Source organism: Amphiprion ocellaris, chromosome 22 (assembly GCF_022539595.1).
Source record: "Amphiprion ocellaris isolate individual 3 ecotype Okinawa chromosome 22, ASM2253959v1, whole genome shotgun sequence".
Classification (NCBI taxonomy): Eukaryota; Metazoa; Chordata; class Actinopteri; family Pomacentridae; genus Amphiprion; species Amphiprion ocellaris.
Window position 1 is genome coordinate 26,173,993 of NC_072787.1, and position 26,873 is coordinate 26,200,865.

The window sequence follows — 26,873 nt, forward strand, 5'->3', positions numbered from 1 at the left end:
AAATTTAATGCAATTTGTGAATTTATGCTACATTAAACCTACCCTACCATTCAAAATTTGGGGTCATCCAGGCAATTCCATGTTTTCCATGAAAACTCTCACTTTTATCCATGTGCTAACATAACTGCACAAGGGTTTTCTAATCATCAATTAGCCTTTCAACACCATTAGCTAACACAATGTAGCATTAGAACACAGGAGTGATGGTTGCTGGAAATGTTCCTCTGTACCCCTATGGAGATATTCCATTAAAAATGTCCAGCTAGAATAGTCATTTAACACATTAACAATGTCTAGACTGGATTTCTGATTGATTTAATGTTACCTTCATTGAAAAAAAACCCAGCTTTTTTCAAATGTAAGGACATTTCTAAGTGACCCTAAACTTTTTAACGGCAGTGTGTATTCCTGAACAGCCGTAAGTGTTGACAGAAAACCAAAACAACCCACCCCTTGTACATGCAGGTACTCCAAGGTCTTGGTGATGGTGTAGAGGACGGCGCTCGCCTCTCGCTCCGAGAAAAACTTCTGCCGGAGGATTTTGTCGAGCAGCTCGCCTCCCTTCATCAGCTCCGTCACCAGGAACACCGACCGGCCATCATCGTACACCTACCACATAGAAATAAACAAACTCACACATTTAGTCACCCAGTGGCTCTGTAAACTCACTGATACTTTTGATGTGGCTGCGAATTATCAATGACTACACCGTGATTCTTGACCTGGATGTTAGTTTGTAGTGCCCAGAAGGACAGTCCTGCTTCTTCACTGCCAAAATTATACTTGAATTTCACTTTGGGTGCAAGTAAGAAGTCACAGGGAGTACAAGCTTGAGTAACGATTGCGCTACTGTTCACAGTGCAAAATTCCATAAATGTTAAAGAAAACAACCAGTATGTTCCTGATCTGAAGCTCCTTCAACTGTATAAACTGCTGATTCTTCTCCTGATAGTAGCCGAAGACCTTCCTCTGGTCACTATGATGATTTCCCACATTAAAATTGCATCAGTAACTCGCCGACTGACACAGAATGTGACATTTTCTTCTCTGCTTCAGTTAGAGACCCACAGAGAAACCAAAAACAGCACAAAAAAAACATGTAACAGGTCCTGATGTTGATGATACCACCTATAAAACCATCGCAAAGACACCACTGAAGAGTTCATGTACTGAGTTCTGGAATCATAACCTGAAAAGCAATAAAATAAATTCTACAGAGCGACTCACATCCTTGAGGGTGATGATGTTGGGATGCTGTCCATATCTCAGCAGGATCTCCACCTCTTCTGTCGGGTCTCTCTTGGCCTTACTGATGATCTGTCAGAGCCACAAACAGAGTTTACAATGAACAGTGTGTTATTAGTCATGTTAATCTCCATAAACACTGCAGGGTCTTCGCCTTATTATGCATTATAATCAGGTAAAGCTATAATAATAGTGACTTGAATTATTCTCAAGAACTAACAAAAACACTATAATATTTAAAGATCTAACACTTTCAATCATGTACAGAAATGCCTTGATAGTCTTTCAGGTAAAGCAGTCATATTAAGACCTTTGTGAATGACGTGTAGGCATCCTGAATATATAAAAACTGAAAGCAGATGTTGAGGATGTCGTACTTTAACTGCGTACTCCATCCCCGTCCCTTTATGTATGCAGCGTTTGCAGATGGAGTACGATCCGACTCCGATGTCCTCTTTGATCTCGTAGGCATCTGAGAACTGAGACGTGCTTCTGTGAAGTTGCTGCAATCAGAAACATAAATAAAAATACACATTACCACTAATAATTTATGATGAAAGATACTAGCATGTTAAGGTAGAGTTCTAGGGGCTAATTGTTGACAGATGTTTCCATTTTTCCATATAAATCTTATAAAACATTTTCTCATTTTACCAAACAGCGCCATTGTTGTGGATCGGATATAAACATATGCACATTTTAGCAAAATATTTATGTTTAATTTCTGACATAATCTCCTAAAACAGGAAGTTATGTCTCTCTTATTCTTTCAGATGAAGTATATATGATTTTATTTCATTCATTTATATCCACAGAATGTCCCATATATGTTAACAAAAGGAGACAGTGCAGATTAATATTGCACCAAAACTGCTACAAATAGAACTAAATTGTCTGCATATAGGGTGATCTGTCTTCAACTTTTTCCAATTCCAGAAACATCTGGATGTGCTCTTCATTACCACTGTCAACAATGAATGCATGCTGTTGTAGTTAATATCTTAAGACTGTTTTTATTGCCTCTAAGCATACTTTTTCCCCATAAACTGATCATGTTGAGTTTTGTGACTTAATCATATTAAAGTTTGTTTAGATATCACATCAAAGCCAGCAATGCAAAGTGCTTCATTACAAATACTCAAAAAATACAGTGTCATGTAAAAGAGGAATAAAAAGTAAAGACAATTGATGATAATAAAAAACATAAAACAACAACATTTTATAGTTGCGACATGCAAAGACACAACAGAAATGCACTTTACTCCTAATAATTAGTGATGAAACGTATCATCATGTTAAAGGTGAGCTCTACAGGCTCTTTTATTATTCCATATGAATATTATAAAACATTATCTCATTTCACTTCATGAGTGTTATTAAATAGCTGTATACAATTTTGGAAAATATTCATATTTCATTTCTAAGAAGTCTAAGAAATTAATTGAAATGGGAGGTAATCTCTCTGTGATTCTCTGTCAAATGAAGTGTGTATTATTTAATTTCACACATACATTTCCACAGAACAACCCATATATGTTAATTACGGGGGATATCACAGGTTAAAATTGTGACAAAACTGACAGAAATAGAAGTGTATCGTCTGCGCATGGGAGGAGCCAATTCTGAAATTTTGGAAAAATTCATTCTAGAGACACCAGAATGTGATCTTTGTTACCACTTTTACATCAAAAAGGCTTTAAATACTGGGTTGATATGTAGTGATATTAGCTGATATCTTAGACTTTTATGGTTTATATTGTCTCCAAAAGCCTTTGTGTTGCATAATCAAACTGTGACGACTTTTGTGACTTAACAATAATAAATGTTGCTTGTAAACATTTATATTTGCCCTTAACCAAAGACAAAAAAAAACAAAAAACACAAGTTTATGCTAGAGAGGGACTGAGAAAAGACTCCCAACAATCAAAAGGTTTCTTCAGAACATGATGCTGGATTATTTTCACAGGCAACAATGAACTTTTACACATCATCTGTGACAAGTAATACAGCTATACATTCAACATTATAAATGTAAAATCATACTCTAATTGAATAAACAGCATAAATTAAGCAATTTTTTGCCTTATTTTTATTGCTTAGGTTCATCTGGGAACTCACTGCGGTGTGATCTTTGGCTTTCTCCAATGCAGTTTTAACCCTTACGTATTTTCAGGTTACTACCTTTACTTTTAAGCTCTTATTTTGGTTATTTTAAAGGTTACCCAAACATAGTATGTCTTGTTTTTTTCCAGAACAGTCAAGGCTATCCAGATCTTCCATCATTTGTTATGATAATACTTCCAGATTTTTTATATCGGCCCTTAAATTAAGGAAAAACAATAATTCGGTTTGTTTTTACATGCATTTTACCATAAAATGCTGGCAGTAGAGATATCTTTTAATAATTGCGAAGGGAAAATAATATCAGAACTATGATGTTGGGATGCTGTATGAGTTAGAAATTAGAAGAAAATATGTGGTTATGGAAATAAAAGTCTTGTTTTAATATCTCTGTGCATCATCAGGAGATCCAGACCCTGCAGCTACATTAATATATTCTGTGTACCTTTACTATAGCGTTAGGTAGTGGTTGTGTTTCCTCCTCTGTTATGGCCACAAAACTGAATCCTCTGAACAGCTGATGGGCGTTGGCACTCGGAGGGACCCCCGGCGAGTCTGGGAAAAAATAAATAAATAAAAAGCACAGGAACAGCTGTTGGCGCTCAGTGAAATCAGACTTTTACGGAGAATGCGGTTCAGCTCGGCGGCCCGTGAAGGACGCCAGGAGGTAAAGTGACGGTCTGCACCTCTGGGCGTTTTAGCCGTGAACTCGGGATCGAAATAGAAAGTGTCGTCAGGTCGTCCTGCAGCCGGCTTAAAAGGAGGGTGGATCTCACGGCGGTACAGCTTCTACAAGGAGAGAAAATATGAGGAAACTCAGCCAGAAGCCCAACGAAAGCACACATTTGATGCATAGAATATATGAAAAACTCTCATTATTAGGGCTTTATAAATACTGAAACTGACATTCCAGTCGATGGTGCTGAAGAAGTGATGCCTCTTGATCTCCTCTACTCCATCTGGTCCGGCTCCTGCAAAATGAAACAAACAACATCAGCTATTGTGCAGTATTAGACCTCCTGTGCTGAAATGACATTTAGTGGACTTAATTTGATGAAAAACAGCCTTTTATGGAAATATAATTGGGTTAGTTTGTGTCATTTTAGATAAAGGTGTTGCTACTGTTTATTTATTTGTCATCTGGGGCCCAAAACTTAAATATTTTGGCAGACTTTTGAGAATGTTATGCTTTTTACCTGACATTTTTTGTATTTACACCCTCAAAAATTACATTTTACAGGTGAAGCCATTTTAAGAGTTTAATATCTCCAGACATAAAACCCCCACAGCCATGAAATTTGGTGAAAGCACACACAAAACTGTTTCCGTTAGCTCAAAATAATCGCATGACTTTAGCAGAAGACACATTTCTAATTATTTGCCCTTGACAATGGAGGAAAGAGCAAAAACTATCAAATGAAGATGGCCCTAGAATGTTCCTCTAAGTGTGTACATATGGATGTATCCAGATTTCCGACTAACAAACAGTCTTTTGTCGTCATTTCACCAACTTTTGACGCCTCTAACTTCAGTAGAATTTGATGTGTGGCAAGTATACCAAGCCGTGGTCTCAGTTTTTCGCAAGTTAAAATGGATAATGCTAATGTGGATTCATTGGTAGTGTCACAAAAACTGGTGTGCATAGAGGTATATATGTTGTTATCATATGTGCAAAGTTACATGTTGCTTCCATGTTGTCTTCATGTTCAAATTTAACAACATTGTCTTACACACAAAAGTTACAAACGTCGCAGGAGCACTGGGAGCAGAGCATCATTGCACAGGGAGAACATTGTGATCTGTAAATATATAGTTTACTTCATGCTTTTCAAGTATTTTTTGTGTTAGTCTTCTGTCAGAGACCAAAATGTACATAAATTATCAGATTTCACAGCTTCAACTGGAAATTTGTGATTTTGCAGCTTGTTTTTATCTTATTGAAGTGATTTATGGAATATGTTGCAGGAGCACTGGGAGCAGAGCATCGCAGCACAGGGAGAATATTGTCATCTGGAAGGCAGCAATTTATGATTTCTTTAAAAACAGTTTTAGATATTCTGATAATTGTGCAATTTCACTGTCGGTCGGAGCCCAAAAATTGACATAAATGACCAGATTTTACAGCCTAAATTGGAATTTTGTGATTTTGTAGTTCATTTTTAGCAATATTTTAGTGATTTACAGGGTAATGCGTGAGTGTTTAGAAGAATATTCTGCTCAGTTGTTGCTTTAAAGTTGTACCTAATCTGTTGGTAGGGTTGCGTTTGAAAAGGTTCCTGAGGAGACTCTGAGCTTCCGAACTCAGAAACTGTGGCATTCCCAGCTTGGCTCTGCATTAAAAAAGAAAACACAGAAAGTTGGGATACAGAAACGAAAGGCAGCAGCAAAGACAACAACATCTCCAGTGTCCATATTGTGTATCCAGACTGAAAGACGAGACGACAACACGTCACTCTCAGAGGAAGCACAGTCAGCAGTCCAAATGTCTAACGTCAGCACTTTCCTACACCGACAGCGAAACAGAGATGCAGGAAGCAGGAGGGTTAATACTTCCTGTGATTCTTGTTTTTAATTTCCTCCTTGTCATAACACACCGGTCTGATATAAACCACAGCTGTCCTACTTTGCAGCTGAGTTCACTCTGAGAACTGTTTCACTCCACTGAACGCAGGCTTGAAAAGCATTTTATCTTTAAAATAACCACCAAAATTTACCAGAGCAAGAAACTGTAAAAACAGAAATAATCGTCAGAGTTTCAACTTTCCGACGGTCCTTGAACTACTCATCTATGACATATGGTCGCATCAGAAAAAGGAACCTAATCTGAGCTAGAAATCACAACATTTTATTAAAATCCTAAAATCCTTGAAATTAATTTTGGACCATATGTTAGAATTTTGACTTTACATCTTTCTTTCTTTACTTATTTAGTATATTTAGTTTTAAACTTTTTACACAAAAACTTTGAAGTGAAAATTTAGATTTTTTTATTTTTTGTAATTTAGCCTTTCTATAATGAAAAATTTAGATTTTTTTTTAACCAAAATTAAATTTTAACTGTATCTTATTATTATTTACCTTTTAACTTTTTACACACAAACTTTGAAGTAAAATTTTGCAATTTAGATTTTTTTATTCTGTAATTTAGCCATTTTTTTCATGAAAATTTTAGATTTTTTTCCAAAATGAAATTATCTTAGAATTCGTACTTTTCATCTTGAATTATTTTTTAAAATTATATATTTATTTTTTAAGTTTTTACACACAACCTTTAAATTGTAATTTAGATTTTTTTATTCTGTAATTTATGCTTTTTATCAATAATAAAATATTTTTTTAACAGTTAAATACCTCTATCTCCAGAGTTTGACTTTTATTCTGAAACTTCCTCTCTCTCTCCGGCCTCCTCCCTGCTCCGGCTGTTATAAACTCTTACTATCACCCTGAGTGCTGTTCTTTGTCTCCTCTAGTATAAATCCTTCCTTTCTCTGAGCTGACTCAGGATGTTCTCGCTGCTGAGCTGTAATAAAAGCCGCTGATGTGATCGTTTACGGTGTCCAGTGTCTTACTTGAGGATCATGGTCATCGTCTCTTTCCGGTCTTTGCCTTGAAACGGCAGCGTTCCCGTCAGCATCTCAAACTGAGGGCGAGAACAGAACACGCCTTCATGGAAAATGTTATTTTTACGACAGAAAGGTGACCTGCATCGGAACAAAAAGAAATGCTTGACTTTTACACTAAACAGGCTCTGATTGCATTAATTCTGACCAACTCAGCTGCTAAAAACAACGTGGTAACACAAATTTTGTAAACAAATAGAACATTCAGTCTATTACTAAGCTTAGTTTCTGAATTTCCTGCCTTACATATCAACATTGCACATTATAAATAAATATTTTCTGCATCAAAAGAGAAATTTGGAAAAAAACTGCGTTAAAAATCCCCATTGAAATGAATGGGAAGTCAGTTGGACAACTGCCAAAAACGAGTCATCTTCAGAACCTTGTAGCTCTGTTATAATTTACAATAGAAGCTTCATTTGAAGCTTGATTAACTCACAAGGCTTCGAGTATTACTCATTTAAATCCATGTTTTGATATCTTTTATGGATTTTACACAGCTGCCATTTAAATTTCATTAATTTTTGTAAAATTCCAGATTTTCATTCAGTTAAAGCAGGTGACATCTGAACTGAAAAGTGCAGCTAATTTTTGTCTCCTCACAATTTCTCCTCTACATGAACAATGTATACACCAAAATGTTAGTATTTTTGTCCTCTTTCACCCAGTGTGGGTCTCATTGCTGTAGGATTTATGTTTTTTTCATAAATCACTTCAGACTAGAGTGTGTCGACCAAACTCTCATTGACTCGAGTGCTAAAATGTTCGGTGAAAATCAGAAACAGTGCGTCTCTTTAGCCTGCCACCAAATCTGTATAATAAAAAGTACGGACATGAAAATACATGAGCATGTTTAAAACAAGACTGTAATTCATACTGTGGAAGATCTTTTTGATACGACTTTTAGTTTTTGAGCTGTGACAGTTTCTTTGAGGGTCTGAACTGTAGTTTGAACACCTGCTCCTGACTGTCTTGACATTTTCCAGTTCTAATTCATGCTTCGGAGCGTTTAGATCCCCGTCTCACCATCAGGACGCCGTACGACCACCAGTCGGCGCTGTGGGTGTGTCCTCGCCGGTTCACCACCTCCGGGGCCATGTACTCCACCGTCCCGCAGAACGAGTAGGCCTTGTTCTCATGGTCGATCGACTCCTTGCTGAGGCCGAAGTCTGAACGAAAGCGAGAAGAAAATCTAACTATAATCCCGAGAAAGTTGCCGAAATGAGCAGCCGGAGTGACAGAAACTCACAAATACACTTTAATAAAAGGTGCAAAATGACTCACCAGTCAGCTTGATGTGTCCCTCCTCGTCGAGAAGGATGCTGGAAGAACAGAAACTCTTTGTTTTCAGATGGAAAACACTTAAAATGCACCAATATTCAGCTCAAAATCAACTTCTTCAGCCTGGTGTTGACTGATTTTATGAATTTAATACTATTCCTGTGCTTAAAACTGATTGTATTCATTCATTCCTCCTTTTATTTACATAATTTAGTCAAATGTATGCATCATTATTACTTCAATTTCTAATTTTTAGTATTTATTGCTTTAATTTTTTTTAACATTTTCACTTATATTTTATCACTTTATGTCTTATAATTGCTTTTCTTTAAGCAAAATGTCGGTTTTTATTGCCTTTTTAGTCATTTAAACCGTAAAGAATCTTGTGTTATATTTACTTTGTGTGGAAAATGTTATAAATATTATAAATTCTGATTGTTGGGTTGATTCTGTAGGTGAGTATTTGTAATAAACATCATGTTGTGAGGAAATAAATCTGTTTTTAGAGTCACATTGCAGAAAATTTACCTCCTTTGTAAAGTTAACACAACTCAGGGAGCAAAAACACATTAAAACAGACACATTATTGGGAAAAAAATAGGCAGAATTGTCCTTTAAGGTTAAGGTAAATCATGGTAATGTTTATGTGTTTGTGTTCGTACTTCTCAGGCTTGAGGTCTCTGTAAATGATGCCGAGGCCGTGAAGATGGTCGAGGGCCAAGGCGAGCTCTGCCAGGTAGAACTTCACGTCCTCCTCCGTGAACATCACCTGCAGCACAGAAGTCAGTTCAGACACTCAGAACTTAATATTTAACCGGATTTAAAATGCTGTGAACACCTAAAACATCCAGGTGTTGAAGTCTAACGCCTAAAGCGTCCAACTACATGTTTTCTGTTTTTTTTTGTATTTATGGCATCATAACGTTGTCATAAAGTACAAAAGTTATGTTTGAGTCTATCTACTTCTTCATTGTGTTTCCATAGAGTTGCAGGACGTCTTTATTTCCTGTTTTATTCTCCGTGTACGGACTAAGATGTTACCTCCTTGGAGAGGCGAGTGAAGAGATCTCCTCCTCGGAGGAAGTCCAGGATCAGGTAGAGCTTCCCCTCCGTCTGAAACGCTGCAGGGGAGAAAAGATCAGTGTCAAAGAACAATGCCATTCCTGATGTTTGGAAATCTGCTTTTGTTCTCCGCCTGTTGAAAGGTGGTGATCCTACTACACCCATTTCCAAACACTGTATCTTAGCTAAGGTTCTTGAAAGCTGGTGAATGATCAGATCAAGGAGTTCTTGACTTTAAACGGCATCTAATCTCCTCATCAGTCTGGTTTTAGGGAGAAGCACATGACAGTAACTGCTTCAATGAAGGTTTTAAATTATGTTCTGGAAGCCTTGGACGCCAAGAATTGTTGTGCTGTATGCTTCATTGATTTGTGTAAGGCGTCTGATGCCGTTGACCGTGATATTTTATGTCGGAGGCTGTCAATGTGTGGTCCTTCCTCCACCTTTCTTGGCGTTACAAAAGGTGTGCCACAAGGTTCTGTCTTAGGACCCACTCTCTTTACTATTTATGTCAACAATGTGGGTCAATCTGTTCATCTTTATGCTGATGACACCATCATTTACTGTTGTGTGAACACTGTTGCCCTTGTGTTTGAGTATCTTCAGTCATCATTTGACATCATTCAGTTACATCTGTTAAACCTTAGACTAGTGTTAAATGCTGACAAAACAAAAGTTATGTTGTTTACTGGTAAAAAAAAAAAAAAAAGAAGGTGCCGAAGTTCTCCCTGGCATTACAACCGCACAAGATATCCCTATTGAGTTAGTGGCCTCTTACAAATACTCACATCACAATTGATGAAAGCCTCTGTTTTAAAACTCACATTAAAGATATTTTAAAGAAGTTGAATTTAAAATTGGGTTTTCAGGAACAAATCCTGTTCCTGAAAAAGTTCCTGCCTTGTTGCTGCCACCTTCTTGCCTGTTGTTGATTATGGAGATATTGTTTACATGAATGCCTCGACCCACTCTCTCAAACTGTTGGATGCTGCTTAATAGGGGGGTCTTAGATTTATAATGGACTGTAAACCTCCCACTGCACTTCGTACTCCCTGGTAAACTGGTCATCACTGTTCAAGCGCAGACTTCTCCACTGGTATCATTTCATTTACAAATCCATCTTTCGTCTGCTGCCCACATATTTATCCTCCTTTATGTCATGTAAAGAGTTCAGCCATAGTCTAAGTTCCCAGGACTTCATTACTTTCACCGTCCCCTCAGTCTGCACAGAGCTCGGCGAGACAGCTTTTTCTCACTCTGCTGCCCCAACCTGGAACTCACTACAGCAGAATCTGGACTTCAAACCTCTCTTAAATACCATGGAAATATCATCTTTTAGGACTTGTGGACTCCTCTAGGACTTTTGTGAACCTGTCTGTCTGTAACTCAGCGTTATATTATGTTATATTGTCTAGTACAGGTCCCTTAGTGTTGTGTGTCAGTGACTCAGTGTTGTTTTGTTGTTTCATTTCAGGACAGGTCTCTCTTGAGAATGAGACCCCGTGAGATTACCTGTATAAATAAAGGTTAAATAAAACAAAATAAAAGATATAAAGTGTTGCAAGAGAGGCAGTAATAGGCTCTGATTGGTTCGTGACGGAGTGACGCGATTGGCCGGCTGCTCACCGTAGTGCAGCTTGACGATGAAGGGATGGTTGACCTCCACCAGGATGTCTCTCTCCATCTTCGTCCTGACCCGGTCGCGGACTGCAAACACAAGACAACACGTGAAAAGATAAAAATACGGCAGCTCTCCTCGTCCAGGTTTCCTGTTCTGGCTGCAGAGACGTCCAGATGGCGCTAGATGAGTAACTGAGCCACAGGGGAGAGGAGGAAAAGTAAGAAAAATGGAAATCAAGAAGGAAAAACTACATAAACAAACAGGAAGAAAGAAAAGAGGACACCAAATAAAGCAGAAGGTTGGATTTTTTCTTCTCCTCACAGCTTCTCAGGTCTTTTGATCTGTGTTTGGTCTCGTGTCAAAGTGTGAATTTTGCAAAAAAATAAGTATATAGGAGAATCGTCACCTTTTCGGCAACAACTAATGAAAATGCAGAAGCTTTGTTGAATAAGTTAGACTTCATTAGAGCTCAATGATGTCCCTATTAAAGAGGTCGGTAACGTTTATTTCACTGCGTGTTCTACATATTTAATCCGAAAATAACTAAATAGGATGCAGCTGTATTTGGAGGTTCCCAGAAAACAACAGCAATAATTATTCTACAATAATATTCACTGATTTTATACAATTGTTTATTAAAGTTGATCAGCAAGAGTCCAATTTTGATGTTCTTTCTCCATCAAAATAGCTTTGAAAAACCTCCAATTCAACGTTTATTTCACTGTACATTCCACATATTGGACTCAAAGCTCACTAAATAAGACACAGCTGTATTTGGAAATCCATGGAAAATACCAGCTATGATTATTTTAGAATAATCTTCACAGTTGTTCCACAACTGGTTGTCAAAGTTGAACAACTATCCAACTTTGATGCGTTCTCTCAGCCAAAGTAGGTAAGAAAAACGCTGAATTTAACGTTTGTCACACCGTTTATTCTCCATAATTCATCCAAAGCTCTCCAAATTTGGTGGAAACGTCTCTGAGAGGATCCTCTACAAATCAGCTACATTTTTTATTTTATTCATTATTTTTCCATGTTCGTACATTTGGTTATCAAAACATCGTGTTGGTTAGCTTCGTGTGGCTAATGCTAGCACCAGAAGCTGTCTCTAATTGCAATTTAAAGTCCACACAGTTGGATTTATTAGGTTGTGAGTTGCATCAGTCATCCCTTTAATCATCACTAAACACAACCTTATTTTCACTTTTTACATCAAAATAATGGCTGGTTTTACCTGAACTGTCTCACTTTAAGCCTTGCTAGTTAGCAACATCTGGGATTTTGTGCAGGAAAAGTGAAGCTGCAGCCTCAAATAGTCAACTGGCATTATTAAAATATTAATAATTAGTTTCACCTGCTAGTATTCCGTACACATCATTACATGTTCACAGTGTTTTTTAATGGATTTTGTGTAGAATAAAGCAGAATATTCTCAGATTTGTACCTTTCAGCGTGGCTTTCTTCAGGACCTTCATGGCGTACAGCTGACCAGCATCTGGTCCGGTGATCTTTCTCACCAGAAAAACCTACAAACAGTCACAAGTAAAGCAGCAGCTGTGAAAATCAGCAATATTCTGTATTCTACAAAGATGTTTCACCATGCAGGCTGTATCTCCAACAACTTGCTCTTCTGTTCTTCCTGTTTTTGCAGTTGATAAATAGTGTAATTTTGGTGATTTCTGTTTTTTCCTTAATCCATTCAAATTTGCCAGCAGGTTTTGGGGTTCATAGAGTTAAGTAAAAAACAACACCGAAGGCACAAAAAATGATGACAAAAAGAGAATAATACCTAAAAATTACACAAAAGAGCCAAAAATCTACCATAAAAAGACACAAAATTATGACAAAGGCATAAAAACAACCATAAAGTGACACAAAATGACCAAAAAAGGCCAATAAATTACACTGAAGAGCCACAAAAAGCCACAAAAACATGACATAAATGACAATAGTCAAAAAACAACCACAAAGATACATAAAATGACCAAAAATACCAAAAAACTACACAAAACAATCACAAAGACAGAAAAATACCCAAAAATTACACTAAAGAGCTACAATATGTCTCAAAACAACCACAAAGAGACACAAAAAGACCACAAAAAGACAGAAAAACACCAAAAAAAATGACACAAAACAACCACAAAGAAAAGGAAAGTCCTCAGAGAGACATAAACTGACCATAAAGAGACAAAACCCCAGACAGATGCAGCTGTTTGGTTTCATGTCGAGGTGTGAAAGTTGTCAGCAATAAGTGGATTTAATTGATTTAAAATGAGCAGCGTGGATGTTTTCATGTGGGTCGTTGTGTGATTTTCTGGGTCACACTCATGCAGACAAACACACAGATTGTTCATTCATAAAGACGACGAGCGTCGAGGGCCCTCGGCTTGCCGTGTCCATGGCAACGGGCTCTCAAACAGCGGCATCATGGGGATTTGAGTGGAAATGAAGAACACACTTCACTCTCACACAGCTGGCAGGTGAACAAACACACACACCTTGCCGAAGGAGCCCTGTCCCAGGACTTTCCGGAGCTCGAACTGTCGCGGGTCGGCCTTTTCCGATCCCTCCTTCACGTGGTGGGTGATGCTGATCTCTTTGATCGGCACGTCATCCTAAAAAAACCACACAAATAACATCAATTATTACATTAGAAAACTCGTTAAAGTGAGAATTTACCTGCAGCGAAGGAGGTTTTCACACAACTTTTTACTTTAGACAAGTCATTTTGGACAAGCTGAGACTGAGAGGACAATCCAACCTACTGGATCAGTAAAATAAAAGCAGCATGGCTCAGAAACAGTGAACAGAGCAGCAGGTTGTTGGAGATACATTCAGCATGGTGAAACATCTTCCTACAGATGATGAACAGAGACTCACAACTGGACTAAAACCTGACCAAAATGACAAAAATCTTCTCAGAAATGTCTATATTGACTCAAAAACGGTCATTTTGAATGAGTTTAAAGTAATTTCCTACAGTTTTCAAGTTATTTTGGACAATTCTTGACTCAGTTTGGATTTTTTTTTCATTGCTTTGAACAAATTTTGGGTCAATTTGGACAATTTTATTTATTTTTTATTTAATTACTTTGGAGAAGTTTGAAATTATTTTGGAGAATTTTATGCTAACAGGAAAATCAAAGCCACTGTATGAATAAAATAAATGGGGGGATTTTTTTTAAAATAAAAATTTTAAGGGAAACTTTTAAGGAATTAAAAGCAAATTTTCTGAAACGGGCGGAATTTTTTTGCTGATTTTTTGGATTTTTTTCAGACAAGGAAACAATATTTTTTGGTGCCCGTAAATGAAGACAACAGGAGGGTTAATATATGAGGAGATTTAGGAGGTTCAGGACTTTATATTGCAGCAAAAAATGAACCTACAGTGACAAAAAATTTTATTTTCCTTGGAATTTAGAGCGTTAATAGAAAAAACCAACCATTTTCAAAAAGAACATCCTCATTTTGTCGATTATCTACATGATAAAACTTCAAAAATATCTTCAGTTCCACTCGGCACACATATATTTAGCCTAAAAATGCAAAAAAATACACAAATATACGTGGACATGGGTGCAAAATTCAACTTTTGTTCATATTTTAAAATGATTTATGGCTTTTTAACTGTCTTCCTGCAGAAAAAAATACATTTTCAAGTTGTCTATATTTCTGAGGGTTGTTTTGTTGCCATAGTTGTGCAGGACTTTATAATGCAGTGAAAAATGAACCAACAGTGAAGAAAAACGTAAGAATCTAGAGGCTTAATAGAAAAACGCAACCATTTCCGAAAAGAACATCCTCATTTTGTCGATCATTTACATGAAAAACCTTCAGAAATATCTTCAATTCCACTCGGCATTCAGATATTTAGCTTCAAAATGCAAAAAAATGCACCATAGACACACAAATGCACGTGCAAATGGCTGTCTGTATAGTTCTAGGTCTCTAAAAACCCATAAAAGCCTTTTCAGCTCATAAAACTTCCATTAATACGAGCAGATGTGGCATCTGAAGCCCCTCCAGCCTCCGTAGACCATCATGCATTGCAGGGCGTGGCCTCTGGAAGTTTTCTGACCAACATCAAGTTCAAAACAGCAGCAGAACGTTTGTTTTTTCTGTGAATCCGTCGACAGGTTGGTTCCCAAAGGGCACCGCAGCGGGAAGCAGCAGCTCCGTTGCCATGGCGCCGCTACCATCCTCCATCTACTGAGTAAACACACACCCTTTCCTACCCATCATCCTCTCTGCTCACTCCCTCCCCTCGTACCTGCACCTCCCAGGTGGGCGACCTGTTGGCCACCGGGCGCCCCAGTGCATTGTGGGTCCTGTAGTCGCGGCTGCAGCGGCCGAGGCTCCGTGGCGCTAACATGCTGCCGACTGCCAGGCGGCGGGATGCAGCCGGCTTCTCTTCCTCCTCCTCCTCCCTCTCTCTGTCTCTCTCTCGTCCTCAGAGGCTTCCTCACCCTCCTCCCTCCTGCTTTCTCGCCTTTTCTATCTTCGTTTGAACCGTTCTCACCTCTCTGAGCTCCCAAACAGTCTGGGTAAACTAATCAAACACTTCGTCTGATGTGTAAGTAAAACCTGCCTCACTGTCCGACAATAACAAACACGTCATCTGTTAGTGAAGATTAAGCTGCCCTATTGTCAGCATATTGCAAAATCCAGCGAAACAACCACAAAAAGACAGAAAACGCCCCAAAAATTACAATAAATTACACTGAAGAGCCACAAAATGACACAATACAAGCATAATGAGACACAAAAGGACCACAAAGACAGAAAAATTCCAAGAAATTCCACAAAACAACCACAAAGAAAAAGAAAATGACCACAAAAAGACAGAAAAATATCAAAAATTACAATAAATTACACTGAAGAGCCACAAAATGACACAATACAAGCAGGATGAGACACAAAAGGACCACAAAGACAGAAAAATTCCAAGAAATTCCACAAAACAATCACAAAGAAAAAGAAAAATGACCACAAAAAGAAAGAAAAACACCAAAAATTACACTAAAGAGACACAAAATGACCACAAAAAGACAGAAAAATACCAAGAAATTACACAAAACCACCACAAAAAGACTAAAAATTCCAAAAAAATTGCAGAAAATAACCTCAAAAAGAAATATACCCAACAATTACACAAAACCACAAAAAGACCAGAAAAAGACCAAAAATACCCAAAAAATTACACAAAATAATCACAAAAAGACAGAAAAATACCCATAAATTACAACAAATGACCACAGATCACAAATTGCAAAATCCAAACCAGAGGAGCTGCAGTTTATTGATAAAACATGTCAGAAGATCATAAATGAAGCACTAAATGATGCTAAAAAGCTTTTCAGACCAATAAATCATGTTCTAAAGATGGTTCACACTGACGCAAAAGTCGCTTTAATGTTGTTTTTAGTGGCAGCATCTATAAAAGTAACAGCCTTAATTCACTCTGGCAAGTTTTAAATTCATGTTATCTTTTAAAAAAAAATCATAAAATCACCAAAATTACACCATTTATCAACTTCAAAAACAGCAAAAACTCTGATTTTCAACAAGTCCTTGAACTAATCACGTGTAACGTGTGGTTCCATCTACAAACTGACCAAATCTACATGACATATTTGAAAATTCGCCAAAAATAAATCATTAGCAGGAACCAAATGCGGTGAAAAATAAAAAATTTTCCACCCCTCGACGCACCGGCAAAAAACATAAGTGACTCAGCTGTGACCAACAGTCACCTGATAAAAATTCAAAAACCTGACCGAATCTGGGCTGAAAATTGTGGTAATTACTCAAATTTTATATGTCATGTCTCGTTTAAAATTTGGCAAAAAATACAGTTTGTGCTAAAAATTAGATTTTTTTTGGTTAATATTTTTAGAATTTTGTAAAATAAATAATAACAAATATCTGTAAAATTATAATTTTTTTGCTGACTTCTTTAAACTAAAATTAGAGTTTATGGTCATATGTTATCACAGAGAATATTTCTGAGTTTTAAGATTTTGGCCTTTTGTTTGCTTTTTTATTTATTTTTTAAAGTTTAACATGTAACAGGAAAAAAATAATAAGCAATTATCTGTAAAATAATATATATATAAATATATAGACATATATATATATATATATATATATTCAGATTTAAGTACAGTCTGACCATGGTTTTTTATAATTAGTTTTTTAACCATTAACTTGTAAATTAATAGTTTTTGTTTGTGTGTGTTTTTTGTGAAAAAAACTACTGTCAGAAAAATTTACACTGCTAAATAATAATAACAATAATAATAATAATCCAGAAATGGTGAAAATCTGGAAGGGTGCCAGAAAAAATATGTAAAAAAACAAACAAACTGTGAAATACTGAAACATTCAAAGACTGTAAAAACTGTAAAAAATAAATAAATAAATAAATAAATTTAAAAAAGGAATAACAATAATAAAGCATATATCTGCAAATTTTCAATTTTCTTTGGTGATTTAAAGACAATTTGGGCATTTTTTCTAACCATTAACTTGGAAATCTCAAAATTTTTGCATGTTTTGTTTTACTGTGATAAAAATAAAACTGTCAGAAGAAAAAACTATATTTGCAAAATAGTTACAATTTTAAAAATAATCTAGAAATTGTGAAAATCTGGAAGCAAACTAAAAAATAAAAGCAAATATCTGGAATATATATATATATATATATATATATATATATATATATATATATATATATATATATATATATATATATATATATATATATATTTGCTGATATAAAGACAGTTTGGGCATTTTTTTTTTTAAACAATTAACTTGTAAATCTATAAATGTTTGTGTGATACAAATAAAACTGTCAGAAGAAAAAATGAAGATGGTAGAAAAAAGTGTAAAAATGGTGAAAATATCAGCAAATATCAGTAAAATAATGATATTTTTGCTCATTTAAATGCAGTAAAACAGGATATTTTTGTGTTCTCTTTCCTTCTAGTCATGCTTGTTTTTCTTCTAAAGCGAAGCAGGGTTTCATGTTTATATATTTTAGTGAAAAATGAGCAAACGGAGGATAAAAATTCAGAGCATTAAAAATAAGATTCCCGTCAAACATGGAGCAGGAGGAAAGTTGATGGAGACCAAAATACAACCAGCACCTGAGGAGAAGCGCTTCTCCAGAAATATCCTCCCGACACGTGGTTTACGCTGCATCTCGTTGGGCGTGAATCACCTCGGCGCCGTATGGAAATGAGTTCCAGTCGGAGGAACGTTCTGTTGACATTTAGACGAACGTGTCGGTGAGTCAGAACCAGATGGAGGATCAGAGCTGAGGCGGCAGGATGCTCATGTAGCACCTCCTAATCACAGGATCAGAGCTGCAAACCCGACACCTGTGCTCCGACAAACACACAAACACCAGCAGGAGACACACAACACACAGCGACACACACCTGCATTCACACACTGGACGTTCTCGCTGCTATTTCCATCTTAATGTGGACAGAAACACAAACACTGCTCATTATTAAAGTCTGTTAATCTGTTATCTGGAAATAAAATCTGCTCTTTGGTCACTTTGTGTTTAATAAATACACAAATTAAGCTTCTAGTTTTATTCTTCACCTGGAAACAGCAGCTAAAATCACATCTATTTAGTCACAAATGCAACTTTTGCTTAAAAAAATAAAAAATAAAAAACCGGAAACTCTTTTTAAAGCTTTAATCCTATGATTCTGATTTAAGAAATTTTACTTTTTAGCTTTTTCTTGGTCATTTATAGAGATTTTCCACACATCGTCTCTTGTTTTCTCCAGAAAATCTTTCATTTGATATTAAACTTTGAGATTTTTTTTTGATACTGGTCCTAATATCAAGAAGAAAAAAACCCCATTATATTTACACAATGAAACACGTCATGTTTTTACATGTATGTTACAATGAAAAAATCTACCGATGAAATTACAGTATTGCATAGAAAATAATACATAATGAAATAATAAATCATAGAAAAAATTATTATAAGACTATTAAACTTAAGATAATTATTTAAATAATGCTCAATAATTAAAATAATTTCTTAAATTTTAAAAATAGTTTTTTGAATAATTATTAAAATATCAAGTTATAAAAATAAAAATGATAAAATAATAAATAATGAAAATATTGTATGTTTTTACATGTAGGAAAAAGTTAATATCTATCAATGAAATTACAGTATTGTACAGAAAATTATGCACCAGTTCATGAGCAATTTAAACGTGCAGATGGATTTGATGCAACCAATTTGATGCAAACTCTAAATTATTTTCTCTCACTGATATTTCACTGCACAGACGAGCAACTAGCATCGTTAGAAAGGTCAGTTTGTGCAGTTTAATTGATAAAAACAACACGTTACTGCTATAAATACTTTGACAACCATTCAGTCGAGAATGAGGGAATGAAATGTTCAGAAAAATGGAAATTGTGACTTTTAGAACTCTACTAATTGTCAAAATGGAACAATTATTGATTTATTTAATCTCAAATGACAGAAATTCTGATCTTTGTGGGTCAAATTTTTAATCTGTTTCAATGAATTTATAAAACTTGTGGCTTTTATTTGTGAAATCGTCGTCCTGACGTGTTCTCTGACGAGTCCAGCTGCTAAAACGAACCAACATCCTCATGAACAGATTCCAGCAGCAGATCTCCCCAACAGACTCATTTACCGCCGTAACATTAAATTAACTTCAACTCTGAACGCGTCTTTAACAACGACCAGGAAGTCAGCAGGAGCGTCTGGCTGCAGGACGTTTCATTATCCTACATTATGAGTTTATTTAGTTGTATTTAGCTTGAATTAAGTCTGGTTATTTAGTCGTATTTAGGTTAAATTAAGTCCGTTTGTAAGATAATGAGACAACAGAGCAGACAGCAGAGAACAGGACTGTGATGTACAAAGTTAATTTAGATTTCTCTCCAATGTGAAGAACAAAATTTCACCACTTCACCAATTAAAGCCACGTGGAGGAAAATAAATGCTTTAATCCAACACGATTAATCATATAAAAGACTAGTTTTACAATATTTGATGAGTTCAGATGACATTTCCATGATTTAACTTTCATTTTAGTGATTTGTTTCCACTCTTTTATTATTATATTATTAATGTATTTATTTATTTTAAGATTTTAGCAGATCTTAATACAGTACAAAAAAAAAAGGAAAAGTTTAAAATATGGATTTGATGTAGAATAAAATAGAACAGAATAAAAAAAAGAATAGAATATTATAAATAGAATAAAATAAATAGATAAATAGAATAAAATAAATAGATAAAGAGAATAAAATAAATAGAATAAAATACAATAAAACAGAACAGAAAAGAATAGAATAAAATAGAATGAAATAAATAAGAATAAAACAAAATGCAATAAAATAAAATAGAATAAAACAAAATAGAATAAAATAGAATAAAGTAGAAAAGAATAAAATAAAATAGAGTTGAACAAAATAGAATAAGCTAAAATAGAATAAAATAAAAATAAAATCTAATAAAATAAAATTTAATTAAAAAATGATAAAATAAAAGAATAAAAGTAGAATATCTTATTTTATTCTATTCTATAAAATAGAATAGAATAGAATAGAATAGAATAGAATAGAATAGAATAGAATAGAAGAGAAGAGAATAGAAGAGAAGAGAAGAGAAGAGAATAGAATAGCCATTTTATCCTCATTCACAACAGACGCTAGTTTTTGAATTTCGGTGCATTTGCTCGCCATCGGTCTGGTAAAAAGATATATATAATTTAAAATATATGTAAAAAATATTCCAATAAAAACAATATATACAATGTAAAGTAATATTCTACAGACTTAATAAAAGCTATGCATGAATCCACGTTTGAAAACAGAACCATTATTTATGAGATGTGGACGTTATTTACTCTATTCATCGATAGTTTTTCTTTTAAACGACGCCTAACATTTCTGATTTTACCACTTATTTAATTGCAATTTAAGAAAATCTGTAAAAATCCCAGTTTAGAACTACTGAAACTATATTTTTCTGCCCTGTACTCACAGTCACACTGCAGTGTTTTGCTCCGCAGTGGTCTAAAACCGTCCCCTCAGCGGTCCCGGTTCTGGTCCGGACGTCAGCTCCGAGCACCAGGAGGCGTCGCAGCGACTTCAGCCGACTCCGGAGCGATCGGATCAGACGGCTGACGGCCGGCGGAGGCTCCGACCGGCAGTTTGTCATGGTGGACTGAAACCCGAAGCTGCTGCAGCGACGACTCGGACCCACGGACTGAGTCACAGCGAGGGGAGACCCGGAGGAAGGACGTGGGATCTCCCCCTCCAGCTGTGACCTTCCACCCACTGTTTCCACCAGCTGCTGTGGAGATCCCCACTCTGCCCACTCTGCCCACTCCCACCAGTGTCCACGAGGCACGCTGCTATTTCCACTCTCTAAACATACCGAGGGAGCGACTGATCCACAGCACACTCCTGTCATTTAAGAGTCAAAATTATCTAATTCAGTTTCTGAAGATTTTCTTCTTCTGTAACAATAAACTGAATATTCTTAGACAAAACACGACTTTTGTCAGCACTGATCACCATTGTTCATCATTTCTGATATTTTATAGACCAAACAATGGATCAAATAATGAATAAATATTATTTTTTGTTGCAGGGAGACTAAAGATTCATCACTGATTAGTCTTTTCACAAGCAAAAATTCAAATATTAGCCCGTTCAAGCGTCTCAAATGTAATAATTTGCAGTTTTTTTTAGTTTTCCTTCAATTAATCATGCTATAAAATGCCAGAAAACTGTTTCCAAACACTTCTTTAGTTCTCTACAAGCAGTTAAAAGCATTTTTTATCTTTTACATATATATATATATATATATATATATATATATATATATATATATATATATATATATATATATATATATATATATATATTATATACATATAGACAGACAGACTGACAGACAGATATGTGAAATAATAGTAACAGTTTTTGCTATAACAGTAAATTGTTCACAAAATTTAAGGAAAAAAACTTACATTTTGTACAGTGTGTATTTGTACATAAATCTGGTTACTGAGCAAAATATCTGTCTTTTCTGTTTGTCTTGTTTTTATTTCTATCTCTGTAAAGTCAGACATTCATGAAGCCGACAAACAGCGAACCCACAGACCAAACCCCCGGCGGCACAAAGACCCTCCGTGGACTCACAGATCCGCCACCTGTCACAGACAAACACAAACACAATGTACACAATGCCGACCGACAACAGGATGACATTTCTTGGATTTCCTCCACCTGTTGTCGCCTCCATTAGAGGTGAAGTCAGGATGGAACGAACCGACAGCAGCCGTAAAACATCCGCTGGTTCATATTTATGTAACCAACAGGACTCAATGGTTCACTGACAAACCAGAAAAGCCTTCAGAGAGAGAAGTCCTCCTCCAAGGCTGCTCAGTCATATCGTTTCCGATGAATGAAATCTTTAAAAATTTGTGGCAGAAATCACAGCAACACAGAATGTGGCCATTTAATATAGATGTACCCACAAACAAAATAACTTCTGCTGAGCACAGGCGTGTATTATGCATGTGTACGTTATGTACGGATACCGAATCACGTGACCTACATATGTAGCGGGAATTGATAGGACTCAGAAACACCCCCACAATTTAATCAGTTGTTCCTCTGATCATTTCCAATAAGTCCTGATAAGTCCACAGCAGTGGATTTGTAGTAGAATCACAATCATGTGATCGTCAGCAGGCAGCTGACGTAGTGTTCACTTGTCATGGTTACAGTGACGTCCTGCTGCTATCTGGCAATGATACAGAAATCTTTAACCAATCTGTGGATCCAGACTATAAGCCACATCACTGCCAAAACCTAATCAGTTGGTCCTTGTGTCATTTCTGAGCTTCCCTGAAAATTTCATCCAAATCTGTTGGTCTGTTTTTGAGTAATGTTGCTAACAGACAGACAGACAGACAGACAAACCAACGTTGATCGTCACATAACTCCGCTGAGGCTCCGCCTCCTTGGCAGAGTAATAAATATCACTTTCTGTTGCAGGCAGACTAAAAATTCTTTGCTGATAAGTCGTTTTACAAACAAAAATGTCAAATATTTGCTCATTAAAGCTTCTTAAATGAAATAATTTGCTGGTCTTCTGTGTTTTAAATGGTAATAACTCAGTATTTTGGGGCTTTTAACTGCTGGTTGGCGACTAAAGAAGCTCTGTAAATTAGTTTTCTGGCATTTTTATGAAAGATTATTAAAGAAAAATGAGAAAATAACGTGGAATGTGTCACTAAACTCTGATTATCAGAGCTGCAGCAGTTAATCAATTAGAACGAACACATTCATTAAAGGAACAATTTCTCCAAATCCTTCCAGCAGCAGCAACGTTCTTGTGAATTTATGCAGTTTGGCTGGAAAAGCAGGCATCTGGCTGTGAATTTACTGAGACGTTTGGACGGTGAAGCGTCAGACGGAGGAGAAGACGAGGGACAGCAGAGACACGACTCATATCCAGCTTATTATTAACACCGCTAATAAAAATAGACGCAGGACGAACCTGGTAATAATAAAACCATCCAGACTGCTGTTATGGGGTCTCATATACGTGTGTGAAATCCTGTTGACTCTACATCAGGGTGTCAAACATGTGGCCCGCGGGCCAAAACTGGTCCTCCAGAGGGTCCAATCCAGCCCAACTTTGTAAAAATCCCAGAGAAGACATTAACTGCAGATTGTAAATTAGTAAAACTATAAATTTAAAATAATTTCTAAATCAGTTGTTTTGATCAGAAAGTAAAATACTAGACTGTTCATCATTCTTTTGTTTTTGTGTCTTATTTTTGTAATTTTTGTCTTGTTTTTGTTATTTTTTGTCTGACTTTTGTTTGTTGTTTCTCATTTTTGTCATTTTTTTGTCTCGTTTGCCCATTTTTTGTTGCTTTGTAACTTTATTGTCCAATTTTTTTTGTCTCTTGTGTTTTTTGTCTATTTTTTTGTCATTTTTTTCCATTTTTTGCCATATTTTGTCTCGCTTATGTCCATTTTTTGTCGCTTTGTAACTTTTTTGTCTAATTTTCTCTCTTTTTTTGTTTCGTGTCATGTCGTTTGTCTCATTTTTTTGTCATTTTGTCTCATTTTTGTCATATTTTGTCTTGTTTTTGTTGTTTTTTTTAATCTTTTTTTTACTTTTGTCATTTTGATCATAAAGTAAAATACTACATCATTCAGTTCCAGATAGCTGTGACTACATGTCTTTCTAGACACTCTGATCTGGAAGTTCTAATGTGGAAATGATAAACTGAGGCTGAATGCTGTTCAAATTGAATTTAGTCTTCTAAAGAAATTCCAGTTTGTTCATAATGTTTTGTAAAAAGATAATTCCTTAAATGTGAATATTTTCAGAATGGACTTTTTTGCACTAAAACAAAAGAAACATTAGGAGTTGTGGTTATTTATAGGTTATTATGGGATGATTTTTCTGGTCACTGGAGGTTAAATTGGGCTGAATGTGGACCTGAACTGATCTTAAGCTTTTTCCACTGTTGCTCTCAGTCGCAGCAAGAAAAAAGCATCAGCTGAACGCCTCAAATGTCAATGTAATGTAAACGTGTATGTGTGTGTGTGTGTGTGTGTGTGTGTTTGGTGTGTGTGTGTTTGATGTGTGTGTGAGTGTGTGTGAGTGTTTTGTGTGTATAAACCTTCTCCATGGCAGCAGCGATCACGGATTGAGCGAGTGGGATTCCATTCCAGACAATCTGCGCTCTCTAAGCCCGTTACGCAATCAAATTAACGGGCCGGATGGCGATCGCACACACACACACACACACACACACACACACACACGCACAAACACACACACACACACACGCAGTAACACACACACGCACTAACACACACACACGCACACGTGCACGCTGGGGATTTGTCAGGTTAGAGGCATAAAGTGCACTTCCGCTGGCCTTGCCCGGAGCTCAGATAACACTTAAAGGCCCAGAGAAAAAAAAAACCTGTCAGCCCGGCAGGAAGAGACGGCGGCTAAAAAATCATGAAATCATGAAATCATAAAATCATGAAATCTGCTGCCAAACCTTCCCATCGCTCCACACAGCAGATAAATGTGGGTTTTCCAGTTTGCAGCCACAGAAGAGAAAGAGAAGAGCTCCACCTACAGAAACACAACCTGCATCGGCAGAAAACTGGCTTCACTGAGATTATTCAGCATCCTGTGATCATCAGTCCTCTAAAATCTGAACGTTTCTTTGCTTTTGTTCATTTTTCTTCACCGTTGGTTCTTTTTTCCACACCTAAACCACAGCTAGAAGTACAGAGAACTCAAAAACATCTTGTTTAACTGCATTTAAATCAACAAAAGTTTAATTATTTTGCAAATATGTGCTGTTGCTTTCACTCTTTCACAGCAGCTGTTGTTACAGTAGTTCATTTTTTATTTTATATAGTTTTTTTCCAGCATCCTTGTTGGACGATTTTCACCATTTTTTCAATAATTTTGGGATTCTGTTTACAGTATAAGTTCTTCTGACAGTTTTATTTTGATAATATTTAATTTTAATATTATTCCTTCTGCTAACAACAATACTACTACTACTACTAATAATAATAATGATAACTATAATGACAATGATGACAATAATTATGACAATAATAACAATAATCATCATCATTATCATCATAAATGCCAATAAATTTAATTACATATATTTAGATCAATAATTTGTAAAAAATATATATAAATTATGTACTACTAATAATAATAGAAACCCAGAATAGGGGGCTAAATTGTTCAAATTGACCCAAAATTTGTCCAAACAAACAAAAAAAGTCGAAACTGACTCAAGAATTGACTAAAATAACTTGAAAACTGTCTTAAACTTGCTTTAAATTAGTTCAAAATTATTATTATTGAGTCATCATAGACAATGTGAGACGTTTTATAGAAGATTTTTGTCATTTTGAATGTGTTTTAGTCCAGTTCTGAGTCTCTGTTCATCAACTCCATAAAGATGTTTCACCATGCTGAATGTGTCTCCAACAACTTGCTCCTCTGTTCACTGTTTCTGAGCCATGCTGCTTTTATTTTGTAGCTCAAATATGTTTTATTTTTCTCTTAAACTGCCTCCTATTTACTTGCAATCAGAAAAAAAACTTGTTCTCATGCATCTGTTGGTCACAGCTAAGTGCTAAGGATCGCAGAAGTTTTAGTTTTTTACAGAATTTGACTCATACAAATGATTTATTTTTAGTAAATTATTACATGAGACATGTAGAATAAAGTGATTTTGATGAAATGTCTCGATTTTTTGATGGGATTTAGTTCATTTTTCTAACAGAACTGCACATCAAACATGAGCAGCTCCAGGGAAGTTGTTCTAAACACTTTAATAATGTCCTAATAATGGACATAAAGTGACAGCCGCTGTGACATATCGTTCGTTGAACTGAAAACACATTCATTTTCAGTTTATTTCAAGGATTTTCCCTGTTTCTGAAGCGAATGTCTGCGTGCAGAGAGACTAAATGGAAAAGGAAAACATGAAACAGACGCTGAATCTGAGCGCGAGCAGAGCAGACGATGAAAGTACAGAGAGAGCATTAAGAATAGATGAGGAGGAGCAGAGGGAGGACATCATCATTTATTCAAGAGCTGGCAGGACGAGATCCTCAATCACTGCCTCGGCTCTTCGTCCTGCCGGTAACCGCTCTACAGAGAGGCTCAGAGAAACTCAGAGCTGAGAGACAGACTAGAAAATGTCTAGTGTTTGTTTAGAGGTGCGACTTTACAGGGGAGAAACCCAAACAGAGGAGCAGACTACAGCTCCCAGGGTGCATCTCTGCAGGAATCCTCCAATCAGAGAGCTTAA

General features: G+C 36.0%; 1 protein-coding gene across 3 annotated transcripts in view; it reads right to left on the bottom strand.

Moving 5' to 3' along the window:
- rps6ka3b (ribosomal protein S6 kinase, polypeptide 3b) overlaps nt 1-26,873 on the bottom strand; it is a 73,955-nt gene that overhangs the window by 12,015 nt on the left and 35,067 nt on the right. For 2 of the 3 annotated variants that reach the window (XM_055007105.1, XM_035941334.2), the window contains 15 exons: nt 13,455-13,571; nt 12,398-12,479; nt 10,956-11,036; nt 9,309-9,388; nt 8,930-9,036; nt 8,271-8,308; nt 8,013-8,155; nt 6,936-7,006; nt 5,608-5,696; nt 4,273-4,337; nt 4,053-4,155; nt 3,812-3,921; nt 1,623-1,748; nt 1,228-1,317; nt 451-609 (listed from right to left, as the gene is read on the bottom strand). In XM_055007105.1, coding sequence (XP_054863080.1) covers nt 451-609; nt 1,228-1,317; nt 1,623-1,748; nt 3,812-3,921; nt 4,053-4,155; nt 4,273-4,337; nt 5,608-5,696; nt 6,936-7,006; nt 8,013-8,155; nt 8,271-8,308; nt 8,930-9,036; nt 9,309-9,388; nt 10,956-11,036; nt 12,398-12,479; nt 13,455-13,571 — 1,461 coding nt within the window. Of the gene's footprint in view, nt 1-450; nt 610-1,227; nt 1,318-1,622; nt 1,749-3,811; nt 3,922-4,052; nt 4,156-4,272; nt 4,338-5,607; nt 5,697-6,935; nt 7,007-8,012; nt 8,156-8,270; nt 8,309-8,929; nt 9,037-9,308; nt 9,389-10,955; nt 11,037-12,397; nt 12,480-13,454; nt 13,572-21,019; nt 21,467-26,873 lie in introns of those variants that run through there. The other variant, XM_023294867.3, reaches the window with a different exon arrangement.